At 44.0% G+C, this 18,352-nt stretch overlaps 1 protein-coding gene across 3 annotated transcripts in view; it reads right to left on the bottom strand.

Annotated features, from left to right (window-relative positions):
• The window catches only part of PHKA2 (phosphorylase kinase regulatory subunit alpha 2), a 64,796-nt gene that overhangs the window by 19,641 nt on the left and 26,803 nt on the right, over positions 1-18,352 (bottom strand). For all 3 annotated transcript variants that reach the window (XR_009727086.1, XR_009727087.1, XM_061364562.1), the window contains exons 21-30: positions 17,776-17,909; positions 17,327-17,483; positions 15,706-15,785; positions 15,064-15,142; positions 14,813-14,942; positions 11,431-11,532; positions 10,691-10,809; positions 6,683-6,850; positions 4,841-4,894; positions 3,290-3,490 (exon numbers count right to left, since the gene is read on the bottom strand). Coding sequence is in view for 1 of the 3 variants with exons in the window: in XM_061364562.1 (XP_061220546.1) it covers positions 3,290-3,490; positions 4,841-4,894; positions 6,683-6,850; positions 10,691-10,809; positions 11,431-11,532; positions 14,813-14,942; positions 15,064-15,142; positions 15,706-15,785; positions 17,327-17,483; positions 17,776-17,909 (1,224 nt within the window). In the remaining 2 variants the exon portion in view is untranslated. The remainder of the gene's footprint in view (positions 1-3,289; positions 3,491-4,840; positions 4,895-6,682; positions 6,851-10,690; positions 10,810-11,430; positions 11,533-14,812; positions 14,943-15,063; positions 15,143-15,705; positions 15,786-17,326; positions 17,484-17,775; positions 17,910-18,352) is intronic.

Here is an 18,352-nt window from a genome sequence, read left to right on the forward strand (position 1 = left end):
GGCAACCTGTTCCAGTGCTCTGTCACTCTCACAGTAAAGAAGTTCTTCCTGATGTTAACGTGGAACCTCCTATGCTCCAGTTTACACCCATTGCCCCTTGTCCTATCACTGGATATCACTGAAAAAAGCCTAGCTCCATCATCCTGACACCCACCCGTTACATATTTGTAAACACTGATGAGGTCACCCCTCAGTCTCCTCCAAGCTGAAGAGACCCAGCTCCTTCAGCCTCTCCTCATAAGGGAGGTGTTCCACTCCCTTAATCATCTTTGTGGCTCTGTGCCGGACTCTTTCAAGCAGTTCCCTGTCCTTCTTGAACTGAGGGGCCCAGAACTGGATGCAATATTCCAGATGTGGCCTAACCAAGGCAGAATAGAGGGGGAGGAGAACCTCTCTTGACCTACTAACCACACCCTTTCTAATGCACCCCAGGATGCCATTTGCCTTCTTGGGCACAAAGACACATTGCTGGCTCATGGTCATCCTCCTGTCCACCAGGACCCCCAGGTCCCTTTCCCCTTCGCTACTTTCTAGCAGGTCAGTCCCCAGCCTGTACTGGTACATGGGGTTGTTCTTCCCCAGATGCAAGACTCTACACTTGCCCTTGGTAATTCTGATGCCTTGGTAAAGCAAAACCTCCCTTCAGTCTACCCACTTACTTCAGAGCTTGTTAGCCGCTATAATTTTATTCCCTTTGAATCTCCCACAACTCTTAAATTAACATTCTAAACATATTTCCAAAAGATACTTCAGTGATTTGGTCTGTCTTTGTAAGGGGAAGAATACCCTGGATTTGGAGAAGGCTGAGGTCCTGAATGACTCCTTCGCCTCAGTCTTCACTGGCAAAGGCTCTGACCGCACCACCCAAGTCTTGGAAGGCAGAGACAGGGACTGTAAGAATGAAGACCTTGGGCCCACTGTAGGAGAGGATCTGGTTCAAGATCATCTTAAGAACCTGAATGTGCGCAAGTCCATGGGACCTGATGAAATCCATCCACAGGTCCTGAAGGAGCTGGCGAATGAAGTTGCTAAGCCACTGGCCATCATATTTGAAAAGTCATGGCAGTCAGGTGAAGTTCCTGATGACTCAAAGAAAGGGAAATATAACACCCATTTTCAAGAAGGCGAAAATGGACGATTCAGGGAACTACAGACCAGTCAGTCTCACCTCTGTGCCTGGCAAAATCTTGGAGCAGATTCTCCTGGAAGGCATGCTAAGGCACATGAAAAACAACAAGGTGCTTGGTGACAGCCAGCATGGCTTCACTAAGGGGAAATCCTGCCTGACCAATTTGGTGGCCTTCTATGATGGGGCTACAGAACTGATGGACAGGGGTAGAGCAGTTGATGTCATCTACCTGGACTTGTGTAAAGCGTTCGACACTGTCCCACACGACATTCTTGTCTCTAAATTGGAGAGACATCAATTTGATGGATGGACCACTCAGTGGATAAAGAACTGGCTGGATGGCCGCACACAAAGAGTTGTGGTCAATGGCTCAATGTCCAGCTGGAGACCAGTAACGAGTGGTGTCCCTCAGGGATCGGTGTTGGGACCGGTCTTGTTCAACATCTTCATCGCTGACATGGACAGTGGGATTGAGTGCGCCCTCAGCAAGTTTGCCGATGACACCAAGCTGTGTGGTTCGGTTGATACGCTGGAGGGAAGGAATGCCATCCAGAGGGACCTTGACACGCTTGTGAGGTGGGCTGATGCCAACCTCATGAAGTTTAACCATGACAAGTGCAAGGTCCTGATTCGGAGAAAACTCCAGGAACAAACTTGCCAACAAAGTTTTCAAGCTGACAAGCAGCTATTCTTTATTGCGGCGCCGGGAGACACGGGGGATAAATCCTCCTAACGTGTGTCCCCGTATTGCTATACAAGCCATCCTTATATAGTCCCTGGGCATATATACATATTCATGAGGCTACGTATGGATTACATCACTTTCCAGAGAGTTCCCCGCATGCGTACAGAATTGTGGTGGTGGTCTCTGGGTGTCGTTTATTTCTTCCAACAATCTTCATCACTTCTGGCAGCCTTTGAAGCACGCGCAGTAGATGCTCATACCAGTTTAATTGGTTCGTTAGCACCAGAGACATAATAACCCTCCTGTCCTCCTACTTATCAGTTAGTTTAACTGTAGCCCATCCTGGACACCTGCAGTTCCCAGATACTCCTTATCCCTGTGTCCTGTTCTTCTAGACTGTTTTTCTTAAAACTAGGCCAACTATAACTATTTAACTTGTGAGAATTCTCAGTATGTTCTCTAGCTGTACTCTATTTTTTTTTCTCTATGTATCATGCATCTCAGTAATTTTCCATTGCTACTGTTACAAAGCCATCAAACTTAACATTACTTAAAACTTCTTATAAAAGTTTCTATATCCCATTTTGTGATTTTGTGCCCCTTTGTCTCAGTCCTACACCTGAGTCAGAGCAATCCCAGGCACAGCTACAGGCTGGGCAGAGAAGAGATTCAGAGCAGCCCTGCGGAGAAGGACTTGGGGGTGTTGGTTGATGAGAAAATGAACATGAGCCGGCTTCAGGGTGCGCTTGCAGCCCAGAAAGCCAACCGTATCCTGGGCTGCATCAAAAGGAGCGTGACCAGCAGGTCGGAGGAGGTGATCCTGTCCCTTTGCTCTCGTGAGACCTCACTTGGAGTACTGTGTGCAGTCCTGGTGTCCTCAACATAAAAAGGACATGGATCTGTTGGAACAAGTCCAGAGGAGGGCCACGATGATGATCAGGGGACTGGAGCACCTCCTATATGAAGACAGGCTGAGAAAGTTGGGGCTGTTCAGCCTGGAGAAGAGAAGGCTGCGTGGAGACCTCATAGCAGCCTTCCAGTATCTGAAGGGAGCCTACAGGGATGCTGGGTAGGGACTCTTCATTGGGGACTGTAGTGATAGGACAAGTGGTAACAGGTTCAAACTTACAACAGTGGAAGTTTAGACTGGATATAAGGAGGAAGTTCTTTACTGTAAGGGTGGTGAGGCACTGGAATAGGTTGCCCAGGGAAGTTGTGAATGCTCCATCCCTGGCGGTGTTCAAGGCCAGGTTGGACAGAGCCTTGGGTGGCATGGTTTAGTGGGAGGTGTCCCTGCCCATGGCAGGGGGTTTGAAGCTAGATGATCTTAAGGTCCTTTCCAACCCTAACTGTTCTATGATTCTAGCCTATGATTCTATAATATGGGTAAGATCAAGCTCACCACACACATTAAAAAGGGAGCAGAGGACAATTTTCAAACACGGAGGCTTCACACCACTGCCCTCTGAACTCACCAGCTCCTGCAGAAAGAGGTCATTGGCCATGTGCACGATTCGGTCCACACAGATGATGCCCCCAATGCTGTTCACCTCGATGTCAGAGAGGAACGTGAGAACAAGGATGGCTTCCACCAGGAGCTGCCTATACTCAGGCTGGGGTACATGGTTGAGCACTGACTCCACGTGCACAGCAAACTTGATTTCACACGGTGTCATCTAGCAAGTTTGAGTGGAAATTGAAAGAAAAACTGGTAAATCCCAAAGCCTGGCTCATCATACCCTCCAAGCACTGAAACATAGGCTCCTCTTTGCACATGAGGTTAGGCTGACCAAAGCGAACAAAATGTTTGTGTGGCTTTAGCACTTACAGAATCATTTTGTGTTACTAGGCCCTGCAAACACTTAAGCAACTTCCAGAAGACTCTTCCAGCCCTGCAACCCATCACACACCCTCTTTAGTTACATCCAGGAAGGTGGATGCTTAGCTAGCAAATTAACTCTTTGCTCCTCATGCTGCGGTCTGACGCACTCTGCCTTGTAAGTTTATTTCTGGCATTGCAGGTTAGTTGCACAGCCAAAAATCACTGCTGAGTTTTAAAAATAACCACCTGAATGCTTTTCTACACAGAGGTATAGCTGTATTGTCTGCAGAGCAGCTTCATTTGAACTGGCATTGCTCTACGGGTGAATGTGAAAGGCTGCTGCCTTAGGAGGTTTGTCCTTGTTCGTCTAAATAGCAAGATTAGACACTGCCAAGGTCCGACAGGCTAAAATATAAGGCTAAAAATATAAGCCTATTTATCTTCACAATAGGGATAAATACAGCTCTCCATTATGAAAAAATAAAAAGAAAAGTGTAAATTTGGCAGAAAATTCCAGTTTCTCTTGTCAGCTTTCACCACCATTCCTCAGACAAAAAGGAACCCAGAGATAAACCTGAGGGAACCAGACAGAAAACCAGACTCCGGCACACAAGCACTGCTTCTGCACTGAAGGATTACTGTTCGCAAGAGTTTGTTTTACAACTGCAAATTCAAAACTTGCCAGAGTGCCTAAAGACAGAGTGGCAATCCAACTAAGCAAAAATATGTAAGGAAATGTTATGGATTTAAAGAGTCAAAGCTTTGGTTAGAAACAATCATTCTAAACTGATACTTTTGAGACTGTGATGCCAAAATATACTGGCTGTTGTTGCAGCATATTACAAAGTGGCAAGCAAGGGGTCTGCCTTATTCTAACCAGGCTGTGGTTTCCCCTCAGCCGGCCTGAAGGACGGTCATCAGCCACACTCTGTCAAGTACTGCTCTGTGAGCTCCCTGGGTCAGGGAAGGTGTGCGGAGAGCAGCCTAAGCAAAAGGGAAGCTTGCCACAGACCCACTCCCAGGCCTGCCTGGCAGGAGCTCAGTTGCAGAGCTCCAGGGAAGTGAGTGGAGGTTCTGGAGGAAGGCCCCGATCTTGTAACCTTCCTAAAACCAAGGATCTGCAAGAGCAACCACACTGCACCTTGCAATGTCAAACCAAACCTTTCAGGCAGGGGGCTAGCAAATTGTTGGCATTTTACTGTACCTCTCTGGTAGTTGAGGAAGGAAGGACATATCCATCAATGGACAGACCGTGGCACTGAAACAACAACATTTTGACAATGATCAGAAATTACAGTTCTTGCCAGTAAACCTGAAGCTTCTCTGCATTAAGACAGCATATGCCAACTTTCAGTTAAAAACCCAAAACACCCAAACCCCCCAAACAAAACCAACAAAATCTGCTTAAAATATTAGTTCACCTGAAGGAAGTTATTATATAACCTGGCAAACACTAGAAATAGCCTGTCTACATGACATTGTAGAGAGTGTGCTGTGCTCCAGTCCAGCTACTGAAGGGGAGGAAAGTACTTGGAAAGCCACTACAGCAAGAGGCATACAAAGGAGGGAAATAAATCAGTGAGAACATTCTGTGGGAAAGGATGTAGAAATAAAAGGTAATGCAAAAGCATGACAACAGACCACTGAAGTGAGAACCTTTATTTTTCAGTTTCACTAGAACAACTTTTAGTTAAGTGTTTCAGATCCAGGGCAGCGCATGTCAAGGATGTCAACATGTGGTGCTTGGACATGGGCCACCAACAGTGGGGGAGAGGTGGGGTTAGAAATACGAAGTTGTACACGAGGAAAGAGTGACAAAATCTAACTGGTGAGAAGGCAGGCTGAGCAGTGACACATCTGGGTACCTGAGGTACAAAAACGCACCCAGAAGAGAGAGGTTTTATGAATGCTCCAAAGACTTTAAGAATGAAATACTGAAGATAAATAAACACAACTGATTTCAATAGCCAGAAACATTCATAGAATCATAGAATAGTTAGGGTTGGAAAGGACCTTAAGATCATCAAGTTCCAACCCCCCTGCCATGGGCAGGGACACCTCGCTCTAAACCATACCACCCAAGGCCTCATCCAACCTGGCCTTGAACACCGCCAGGGATGGAGCATTCACAACCTCCCTGGACAACCTATTCCAGTGCCTCACCACCCCAACAGGAAAGAATTTCCTCCTTATTCAGATATTCCAAGCTATTATATTAGGTTGGGACAGAAGTGATGCTCAGTCTACTGAAAGATCCCATTAGTAAATAGCCGCAGGGTCATACATGACTCGCCTTGGCTGACATCAACACTAACAGCTTAAGGATAAGTGATTTCAGAAGGATAACCAAAATAACCCAAGCTGGTGATGCACACTTTCCCCAAAGTGTGGGCATGAACTGCTCAGTGCTGCAAGGTGCTCAGTGCTGGCTTTCATCCAGCACAGCAGAACTGGTGCATAATCACTCTGAAATGAGTAAAAACTTGTAATTCCTACCAAGTCCTTCCTGGAGAGCTGCTTCAACACATTTCCATGCCCTTGGTCTCCAAAGGACTGGCAAGGACTTATTTTCACTTCAAAAACCCAAACAAGAAAAAAAACCCAACCCTGTTACGAACGCCATACAGCTCAGAAGGGCCAGCAAGAGATCTATGAGACATTCTGAAAGAGCCAGTAGTTTCCTACTTCATTCCTTGAAGCCCTTATGAACTGGAGTGCAGGAACCACACTGCACTGCAGTGCCCCACAGCCCTGACCACAGCTTGCATTAGGCCATGGGTGATGCAAAACAGTGGTGGAACAGAATCATTCAGCTGAAATTCAAGTGCCAGTGATTTCAGAGAAAAAACACACAAACAAACATGAACTTGGGGTAACGGAACCCTTCTATGCTCGAGAGAAACACTCCTACTAGTGACTAGTTTCCACCAGTTTTCCAGCTGAAGTACCAAGTTCAACTCCCAGCAACATGCCACCTCTGGACTACCATCATCCCAAATTACCATCCAGCTTGCTTGCTTCCTGTCCTCCACAGCTGCCAGCTTACCTTCTGAAGAATTTTCCACACTTTCTCATAAAAGCCAACAGGAACCCTGTTAATAGCACCATCAAGCCTCCTTCTGCGCAGCCACTGCCCTTTTCTGTCACCCCAGCTCATGTCTCCACTGGAGCCAGCAGGAGAAGCACTAGTGGGAGATGACGGAGTACTGCTCCTCTGTAAGAAACATTAAAGCCTTGGTTAGTTGCTTTCTACCACCCCAAGTGCTACTCCTGGTGAATGTATCATTCTTTTACAATGCTACCTCAGAAGAAGGGAAAAAAATACATGCTATCATATCACACAAAGTGATGGAGCAGGACTGATCCCTTCCTCTCCCCTTCACAAGTTTCACTTCCCCAATACTTCGATCATTTCTCAACAAAACAGGCAAGCAGTTCAACAAGACATGACCCAGTAAACGTCACTGCTGTGCTCAGCACAAGGCCTGACTATTTTAACAAGCATGAGCTGGCTGTCAGGGCAGTGTCACTGGTGTGCAAGATGGTGGGTTTTGCAGGAAGGCTGGACTCACTTGGATTTGTAAGAGAACCAAAGGGTCTGTGACTCCATCAAGAGAGGTCCTTCATGCAAAAAGTTCCATTCAAGTAAGCAGACTAAAAATTAACTTAGTGTGGTCATGTAATCATCATGCCTGCCTCTCTCTAAGTATCAGTCTTGTTACCTTTATTGTCACTACTGCTCTATTATTTTACTCTACCAGACTTTGGCACTGAATTAAGCAGTAAATCACCTTCAAAATGGTGGCACCACCACCAAATTCTTGTTTCCATTCCCACACATTCACTTTGCCTACTTTTCGTACTCTCAGAGACTTCACTCTTCTGCTTCCATGTTCCTTTTTTGCACACCTATTACTTTCAGCCCAGAAAGGACTTCACTGACAGCCCTGCCTCAAATCTCATCATTTCTGAGTAAGAAACCACCTCAGCAAAGTAATGGGAAGAAGGAAAAGAAACTGAAAACTGTATCTTTGTGAAGGATAGGCTCACTGATTCTTCACAGATGAGCTCTGCAGAAAGACCAGCAAGTAAGAACACAACTGGTATCAGTGAGGCATAGGTGGTGTTCCCTTGATGTTTTGATCCTTGCCATCCTTTTCCACTGCACACTGGCCAAGACAGAACTTCCTCTGTTCTGCTAAGCAGAGCTAGAGGAGGCAGGTCAGCAGGGGGAGATGATGCCAAAGCAAAGAAATCCATCTGCATACAATAATTAATCTGGCTACTCAGGTGGTTCAGAGAAGCAAAGGTCTTACTGAATAATTCTGTGCACCTGAACCAAACACACAGCTGAAGCCTGCCTTTCTGCACTGGTATGTGAGAAGAGAGATGGAACAGCACCCTGGCAGGTATCAGGCCAGGCCACAGGGCTAGTGGTGCTCTGCAGCTGTGTATTTAAGACACTTGGGAGGTATGTCATTGACAGCAAGTCTGGAGATACAGAGAGCCATGATCCACAACCACCTGTTCAAAGTGCACACGTAGCTGAAAACTTTCTAACTCTATGTGACGGATTTAGAGCCTGAGACTTACTTTAAATAGTCAAGGTCTCTGTTGGTAAAATATTTAAACAACTGTCTTCCTTAACTGCAAGAGCTTAAGAAGAGCTACACTTCACTGCCTTCAAAGAAGTTGACTTGCATTAGGAGATACCCATGACCATAAAACTCCTGTTTCAGCAACATGAAGCTACTGTGGGTTCCTTTCTGCTAGGAGACTGCCAGCATTTATCAGTGCTACATTACTTTTAAATACTGATGACACCTGTAACATTATCCACCATTAGGTAGCTAAATCTGCTATAGTGCTTTATCTGCTACAACTTAAGCTTCAAAAGAACTAAGTGGATCTAAATGCAAGGCTCAACTTCTATTAAAAGATTAGTAATGAGAAATGGCTCCAAATGAAGGTGGACAAGACAAAGAGGCGGGGTTTGAAAACAAGTTTTTTATGCAGGAGAGGTCACAGGAGATGTCTATGGCTAAAGAGCATTGCACACATGCACAGGGTGAGGAGCAGCGGCAGAGCTGCAGATAGGGTTTTACCATGGAAGCAAACATGCTGCTGGGCATGGAGCATCCCTCATGAAAAAACTACAAAAGAAAGCCAGACACCAACATGTAGACAGGCAGCTGGGACAGAACAGGAGGCAAACAAGGTTAAGTAACCTGTATGTGTGAAGACAAGAAACAGGGAATATAAGCTTGGGTACTCAGAGGAAAGAAAGGTCACCTTGCTGCAGAAAGTCTGTGGGCTGCCAGCTGGGTGGGCAGCACTAAACAAACAGCTGCAAGGCAAAAATTCTGCTGAAATGTGAATGCAGCACCTCAGAATTGCAGCATTTTTCTGTAACTATCCACCCCAAACCACTGTTAATGGTTCAGGCCCAGGCAAAGGCTTGATGTTCAGAGGTGTCACTACAGGTGCTTGAAAATGTTCCTTGTAACACAGAGTAGATTCCCCCACAGCCAAAATGACATTAAATTAGTACCTAGAGCATTACTCTGAGAATGCAATGAGATGTGGCAGAAAGCAGCATGAATGGCAAGGTGAGGGAAATAAAAATAAAACCAGCCAACTCCTCTTCTGTGCAAAACACCAGGTTTCCATCGAATGCAAAAGCAACACAGGAACTGCATTTCCAACCTCAACAAAGGTCCGAGTACTTCAGCTCAGGCCCACCTCTGTATTTAAAACAAAATAATGCTGCCATCTAGTGCCTAGTCCTTCTTCCTTCCTGGAAAGGCCTTCAAGTCAGGCATCTGCCTTAGAGCTTCAAGCCCTGCTCAGGCTGAACCCCCAAAGTCACTTCAGGGCCAGTGGAAAGCAGCTACAGCTATCAGCACCTTCACAGCCATACCATGACACTTGACCACGGCATGGCTCAAACACAGGTGCCTTTACTTCACTGCCTTATCATGTCCTATGAAGAATCCTTAACAGACCTTTACTATCACCATCAAATGCTCTGTGTCCAGACTATGCAGAAATGCCACTCCTTTCAGAAGGCTTACTGGTCAAATACTTTTCATACAATCAAAGGAAAACATCAAATACCTCCTTAGCAACCTACAGGAATGGCCTCAGATTAAATGAAACAAGCTTCCACTAAGTTAAGAGGGCCTTTAAAAAATAGGTTTCTAATATAGAATGGTTTGCACTGGAAGGGAACTTTGAAAAATCATCTAGTCCATGCAATGGGTGGAGACACCTTCCACTAGACCAGGCTTCTCGAAGCACCATCCAACCTGATCTTGAACACTGCCAGGGATGGAGCATCCACAATTTCTTTGGGGAACCTGTTCCAGTTTCTCACCACCTTAATCATAAAAAAAAAATGCTCTTTGTGTCTAATATAAACCTGTCCGCTTTCAGTTTAAAACCCTTCTCCTAACACTACAGGACCTTGTAAAGAGCATCTCCTCATCTTTCTTATAAGCCGCCTTTACATATTGAAAGGCTGCAACAAGGTCCTCCTGGAGCCTTATCTTGTCCAGCCGAATAAGCCAGGCTTGAAAAAATAGAACCACTCCTATAAATGTATTTTATTTGACCACTACCTTCCTATTTGTCTAGAGGAAAAGAAATAACAGCAGAGGGAAAGAGGTAACAGTAGTGACACAAAATACAGAAATCAAAGCCATCAAAAGTTCTTTCCCAAGTGTATCTTTTCCAGAAGGAATGCAGACCACTTCAGCAACTGGGACAGAGTACAAGAATGAACATCTGACTTTTCCTTAGCTAAAGATAAGTAAGAGCTGTTTTAAACTAGGTATTATGACTGCAATTGAGTTTGTTCATGTTCTTCTATATTCAGCATATGAAACAAGAACAGAAAAGAAAGCACATTTTTGGAGGAAACATCCCATTACTGCCTTCTATTTAGTGATCAGCTTTAAATCGAAGGATCTTTTGAAACTTTTGTCTTTTACCAAGAACAAAACAGTTCCAGAACAGCTGCATTTTCTGATGAGCATTGACAGAAAATCCTCACCTGCTTCATCTCACTCTTCAATTTAGTAATACCACTCCTTTCTGTTTTGGTTGCTCCAGAATGCCCCATTTCATGAATAGAAATTGAAGGGCTGGATGAAGAGGAATCTCCAGGTCGCACTAAAAGAAACAAATGGACATTTTTAAAATTCTAGGGTAGAACACAGATGCCATTATATCTAGAGCTAAAGATAAACACATCTTTCACAAGTGTACAATGCTCCTCGTGACAGCATCCTTGCAAATAACATTGACAGTTCACAATTTTTGCATCAAGTAAGGGGCCTAGATACACACTCTGATATCAGTACCTGATTTTCCAAGACACAGACCAATCAACTTTAAAAGATGTCAAAGCCACAATGAATCTGTGAGGGCCTATGAATGAACCCAGCAGACAGCTGACATGCCAGTGCTTGTCAGACACCCTTCCTGCATGCAGGTTACACATGCCCTTTACATAGTTTTCATTCTGATCACATAAAACATCTTAGTTTTAAAAGTTTGCCTACATATCACTGACAACTTGATACAATTGTATTTCAGTGCAAGAAGGCTTCCATTATAATTGTTTTGTTTATTTCACAGCAAACATACACCTGTGGGTGTATTGGCCACCCACAATTAATACATTACCTATAACTCTATTTTACATGCTAAGAGAACAGATTCCTACTTACAAGACAATCTAACTTTACAGTTCTTATTTAACATACACTAGTACCCAAGTGACCAACTTACAGCTTCTTTCCACTCCAAACTCTTTTCCACTGAGAATATGGTGTAGAAGATTTTTCATATCAAAGGGGCTTAGATTCATCAAACTCTCTGAAGCTTCTTCACCTAGTTAAAAAAGAAGAAAACCCAAGCATCATTATAGGTTGTTTATACCTTGTTTTCCTATGTAACTGCTGCTGAATGGAGTTCAGTCACATTTACCTTTATGGCTAAAGCTTCCTCTGAAAAATTAATCTGTAGACTCACATCTCAAAGGAAATTCACTTCAGGACTAAAGAACAAACACTGCATGGAAATAACACTATTTGCATTAGTGGATATTATGCTGGAACTTGTCTGAAATCTCACTGAAGCTGATGATGAGAAAGCAATTGCTCCTTTGTAAAGTAAGATCAACTGGAAAGGCATTACAGCCATCTCCAAACAGCAGATGACAGTAGAACTAAATTACAGAACCAGTTATTCCACAACAAAATGCATGCTTGTGGAAGGGTTGTTGTATTTTATTTGACTGAAGGATCATGCTTCTGAGAGAAAGAAAAAGCACATACATAGACATGAGCACATGTGCACAAATCTCCCATAGAAGAACATGGAAAAGGCAGCAAAGAAGCTGACGGGAGTGTAAAAAGCAGCTGGTGTTTAAGGCTAAGGAATAACAAAATGAACGCCAGGAAAAACAGACTTTGAAGTGTGAACAAAGAAAGCACTTTTCACTATTCAGCTACAGGTCTGGGGGAGACAGCACCTTCTGTATGCTCTTCATACAAGACGTGGTTCTGGGACATCTGATTTAGTCGAGAATGACGCTGCTCACTGCAGGGGAGTTGGACCAGATGACCTTTGAAGGTCTCTTCCAATCCAAAGTATTCAATGATTCTATTCTATAATTCTATCCCAGAAAAGGAGGGTGGTGAGGCACTGGAATGGGATGCCCAAGAAAGCTGTGAATGCTCCATCCCTGGCGGTTTTCAAGGCCAGGTTGGACAGATCCTTGGGTGACATAGTTTAGAGTGAGGTGTACCTGCCCATGGCAGGGGGGTTGGAACTTGATGATCTTAAGGTCCTTTCCAACCCTAACTATTCTACGATTCTATGAAAATTACTTTGCTCCTTTTGTAAACTTCTAAGGGAGAAACCTGCTACTCCCAGCAACAGCTACCAATTCAAGCTGAGAAGCAGAATCCAAAATGGGTTCCATCTAACCCAACTACGAGGGACCCCCTTTTCACTCCATGAGGGGAAGAGACCATCTCCCAACTGGGGAGAGACCAGAAATTTGCTTCCACAAAGTTATCCCCATTTATAGAATCATAGAATGGTTAGGGTTGGAAAGGACCTTAAGATCATCAAGTTCCAACCCCCCTGCCATGGACAGGGACACCTCGTTCTAAACCACATCACCCAAGGATTCGTCCAACCTGGCCTTGAACACCACCAGGGATGGAGCATTCACAACCTCCCTGGGCAACCTATTCCAGTGCCTCACCACCCTAACAGGAAAGAACTTCCTCCTTATATCCAATCTAAACTTCCCCTGTTTAACTTTTAACCCATTACCCCTTGTCCTGTTACTACAGTCCCTAATGAAGAGTCCCTCCCCAGCATCCTTATAGCCCCCTTCAGATACTGGAAGGCTCCTATGAGGTCTCTATGCAGCCTTCTCTTCCCCAGGCTGAACAGCCCCAACTTTCTCAGCTGATCTTCATATGGGAGGTGCTCCAGTCCCCTGATCATTCTCTTGGCCCTCCTCTGGACTTGTTCCAACAGTTCCATGTCCTTTTTATGTTGAGGACACCAGAACTGCACACAATACTCCAAGTGAGGTCTCACAAGAGCAGAACAGAGGGGCAGGATCACCTCCTTCGACCTGCTGGTCACACTCCTTTTGATGCAGCCCAGGATACGGTTGGCTTTATGGGCTGCAGGTGCACACTGCTGGCTCATGTTCATTTTCTCATTGACCAGCACCCCCAAGTCCTTCTCCGCAGTGCTGCTCTGAATCTCTTCTCTGCCCAGCCTGTAGCTGTGTCTGGGATTGTTCTGACCCAGGTGTATGACCTTGCACTTGGCATGGTTAAACTTCATGAGGTTGGCATCAGCCCACCTCACAAGCGTGTCAGGGTCCCTCTGGATGGCATTCCTTCCCTCCAGCGTATCAACCGAACCACACAGCTTGGTGTCCTCAGCAAACTTGCTGAGGGCGCACTCAATCCCACTGTCAATGTCAGTGATGAAGATGTTGAATGAGACCGGTCCCAACACCGATCCCTGAGGGACACCACTCGTTACTGGTCTCCAGCTGGACATTGAGCCATTGACCACAACTCTTTGTGTGCGGCCATCCAGCCAGTTCTTTATCCACTGAGTGGTCCATCCGTCAAATTGATTTCTCTCCAATTTAGAGACAAGGATGTCGTGTGGGACAGTGCTGAACACTTTACACAAGTCCAGGTAGATGACATCAACTGCTTTACCGCTGTCCATCAGTTCTGTAGCCCCATCATAGAAGGCCACCAAATTGGTCAGGCATGATTTCCCATTTAGGATGTGCTAGGGCATCAGAAATGGTAACAAGAGTTGAGCCACAAAAATATGGCCCAGACCATGCTCCTAAGTGGCAGCATTTCACTATATACTGGTCACATTAACTTGATTACTTTCCATGACTGCTCCTTCTTAGACTTCTAACCCCTGTCAATAAGGAAAATCCATCAGTGATTTTTCAGATCTCTCCTCAGTCATCATCATCCTAGATCTCTCTCTAGTTTCAATTTTTTTTAATTTCAATTCCAAAAAGAGTTATTAAAATATTTTGCCTTGCACCACTTGCTTGTTACTTACTTCTTGAGTTTTTGTAGGGCATATGCAACATCCTGGGGGCCTGTAGGTTTTTTTACTGATATGCTGACAAAATAACATATTGCTAGCTGAACTCTAAACAGCAGATATTTTACAACTAAGCACATTCAAATGGAAAAGGCTTACACATTAAGATCAACAGTTACTTCAAATAAAAACTACCAGAACTATGAATTAAGGCTCAAATGCTCAAAAGACACCTATGGTCCTAATGCTCATTGACATTGGTGGCACTGGGTCCTGAAGTACACACAGATGTGCAATGTGATGACCTATATCTCAAACACTTACTGAAAGCCATGGTAATGAAGTATTTAATAAACGCTTCAGTTTGAGTAACTGTGGGATTGTGAGACAGGAATCTTTCATTAAGCCAGAAAGGTAAGTTATTTTTGAAGCTTGTAGCTGTGCATGCTGAATGAAGAAGTTAATTGAAGTATTTAACACATATAAATGAAAAATCAACCACTGAGGTGTAGCAGAAATAATGCCTTGAGTACCCTTATGATAAAATTGCTCTTACCTGAGCATTTCAGACTTCGGGCCAGCTCAGTGGCCATCACCTGAATTATCAGACCAATGCGGAGCCTGAGCATCTCCACAAAAAGACTAGGCTGTGACCGGACGTACATCGCCAAGTACATAATTATTTCCTGCAAGGACAAATCCATAAGGGCACCCATTCAGAGTGAGTCCTCTTGGCTTTCCCAGTCACAGAGCAAACACTGGTGCCACGGCACAGCTGAAAGAACCCTTTTTATACATGCTACCTACCTGTGTCAGGACTGCTATACTGATGTCTTGGCCGCTGGCTTCATAAATCAGACCTATGAGCTCTTCAGGTGGCAGTGGGCTACAAAAAGGTAAACCACGATTAGCAATTATTCAGGCATCTGCTATTAACCTCTTGAACAAGCACTGGAACCAAATCACCTAAAAACATGCATGCCACAAAGGTGCCTATGGTTTTGCCTGTGTTGTTACAGTTCCTTCTGAAGGCGAGGAAGAAGTTTTAAACCAACTTTTGACTACAAGAAATCTGGAGAGGAACTTTTGACAAGAGCATGTAGGGACAGGACAAGGGGGAATGGCTTTAAACTGACATAGAGGGGAGATTCAAATTAGGTATTAGGAAGAAGTTCTTCACTACAGGGGTGGTGAGGCACCACAAAGGCTGCCCAGAGAAGCTGTGATGTCCCATCCCTGGTAGTGCTCAACACTAGACTGGATGGTTCTTTGAGCAACCTGCTCTAGTGGAAGGCACTCCTGCCCATGGCAGGAGGGCTGGAACTGGATGAACTTAAGGTCCTTCCAACCCAAACCATTCTCTGATTCTGTGACAATAGCAACAGAACAGTACCAGCAGGACGATGAAGGGCAGGCTGCTTCTGTAACTAAGGTAGAGCTCCAACTTACGCGGTAATGATTTTCTCACGGGGTTCTGGTGGCAGGCCCACTGTAAGCTGTTTGTGGTGTGACAGGAGGTCTGTGCATGCCTATCATAATTGGATAGAAAGCAAAAGACCTTTCTCTGAATCACACTGAAGTGAAACCATTTTTAATTCCCCAAAACAAACCATTCCTTTACAAATTTTTAAGTGCATTTCTATTAATTACCAGACATGCAGATCCAGCAGAATGCTGTTAACCAGTTGCCAAAGATCCCCTGAGGTCAACAGGGCTGTGAGAGTCTGCCCAGGCTGAAAGCCTGCTCCCAGACTCAATGAAATCAGCAGCTAACAATTAGGGACTACAGTGGGGCTGGCTGATCAATAAAGGACTTTATCCTTTATCGTAAGATAAACATTTGTTATTTATTTAAGATAAAGAAATGGTTTTAATCAATGAAGAACTTGGAAGTATTAGCTAAAATAAAATAAAATAAAATAAAGTATTTGGAGTACTAACGTATCTCTTAGAACAAACAAACATGGAACATATTGCATCACATTTCTGAATTAGGTACCCTGAGACATTCTGAAATAGATGCTTGCCTTAGATCCACAGTGTTTACTTTTTTACATTGATGTCCTTTAAAAGTGGGTGTTCCGTTCACCTGCTTTTAGCATCCTGAATCAAAGACCTCACAGAACAAGGATCCTCTGATTTTGAAGTCTGGTTTCCCTCGCTTAACATGGAACAAAACAGATCATCTCTACTCACTTCATCCCCAATTCTTTGTCAGTGTCTTCTCAACTGAATATACACAGCTGCCTGTGAGCCTGTCTGTACTGCTCATCCATCACGTCTTGAGGATGGAAAAGTTCATGTCCTTAATGAAGTACCATGCAGCGTGATTATCACAAATTGCTTTCTGCAGATACGACTGCTGCTAAAATAGGGCATCCTAGGTGTGACAGTCAAAGCTTTGAAAATGGCCAGGGATTTTAGAAAGGGCTCTTCAGAAATATGCTGGGCTAAGTAGGAAATTGAACAAATACTTTAGAGTACTTGAGAAGAAACATTTTTGTAACATTCAAAATTAAATCTGTACCCTTACAGTGGATCCTTCTTGTTACTACTTAATAGTGCCTCTATTAAAATTTATAACTTTAGAGGCATTAATATATTAACTAATCCGAACATCCTTGCACACAACAGACTTTCTGCCCAATAGGATGGAAATCAGCAGAGTATGTTTTGTATCATCGCTAGCACCTTGACATAGCAGTGCTCCTAAACTGTTCATGCTACTGCAACAGCAATAGACAATTCCCAATGACAACTATGGCTTTCAAATCACATAACTGAGCTTCTCCCATTACCAGAGATGGGATGAAGCCTTCACAATCATTTACAGTGTGACATTCTCAGCCTGTGCCAGCACTAGCAGAGTCTGCAGTACAGATGAAAGGTAAAGATGTCATAATAAGATTTTAGATCAGAAAAGCAACCGATATTTACTGAAAAATGCTGCAGTACGTATGTTGTGAAGTAAAGACCAGAAAAAGGGCAAGTACAAGCTCCACCAGCAAGCTGGTAGTTTTAGCTCAGTTTCTAGGCAGGAAACTGAACCAGCATTATTTGTATTTCATACCTCAGCCAGGACTTCCACTCTCTTTTTGAGTATACCAGAAATATAACGGATTAATCCCCATTCTTGATTGAGGCCTGCCTTTCTGTAGAGCTCATTGAGTAGGCAATGAACAGTGACACCATACTGTCCATCCAGCTCTGTGTCCCAGTCAGCACCTCTGCCAGAAAAGACACAGAAGGCTAAGTCATCACGTAAATGTTATACAGCTTAACCTTAACAAACAACCAACAAGCAGCCTGACTTTGATCACACTGCTCATATTTTGTATTAAGCAGTATATGGGACATGGGCCTTCACCAGCGATCAGCTATATGTGGGACAAAACCCTTGGTACCAGGAACTTCCATATTAACTTGAGCACTCACTTAGCCACGAGCCTATAGGTGACTATTTGGTCAACAGCTGTGACCAGACTCAAAGATGCTGAAGTTTATACTTGGACAACTCACTTTAGTATATGCAAGATATATAAGATATCAGCTTGATCATGGAGCGTTGGACATTCCTTCAACTGCTCAACAAGCTTCCTGCAATCCACATCACCATGAGCATCTTTAGATAAGTGCAAAACATTTCCATGGTCCTGGTAACAAAGATGGATGAAAAAAAATCAGAAACGATCCTGAAAAAAGTAGCAGACCAAATTCAACCTGTAACTACCCATTAAAAACATATAACAGACTTGCAACGTAACTCTGCACTTGAAATACATCACATAGTTCTTGCCAAACTACTGCAGACATGAAAAAGAGATTGATCCCCAGGAAACACAACACCCAGAATGGAACTTTGTCTCTAGTCTTGGTTCAATCAACAAGGAAAGCCATTTCTTTTTACAAAATGAAGAAAAAGTTTGTCAAAAAAGGAAATCAAATTATGTGCATGCTTTTCCTGTCATTTCCTGTCACCTGTAAAGGGAAAAGTGGAAGGATACTATCTCTTTTTAGTTGAAACAATTTAGGGCTTTTTCAGTACCATATCTAACCTGTATATATGTGGTGCTTTGTGACTGCATTTGTTTCCATC

Source organism: Neopsephotus bourkii, unplaced genomic scaffold (assembly GCF_033783945.1).
Source record: "Neopsephotus bourkii isolate Nb327-2 ecotype Australia unplaced genomic scaffold, CSIRO-AGI_Nbou_v1 NB_1234, whole genome shotgun sequence".
Lineage (NCBI taxonomy): Eukaryota > Metazoa > Chordata > Aves > Psittaciformes > Psittacidae > Neopsephotus > Neopsephotus bourkii.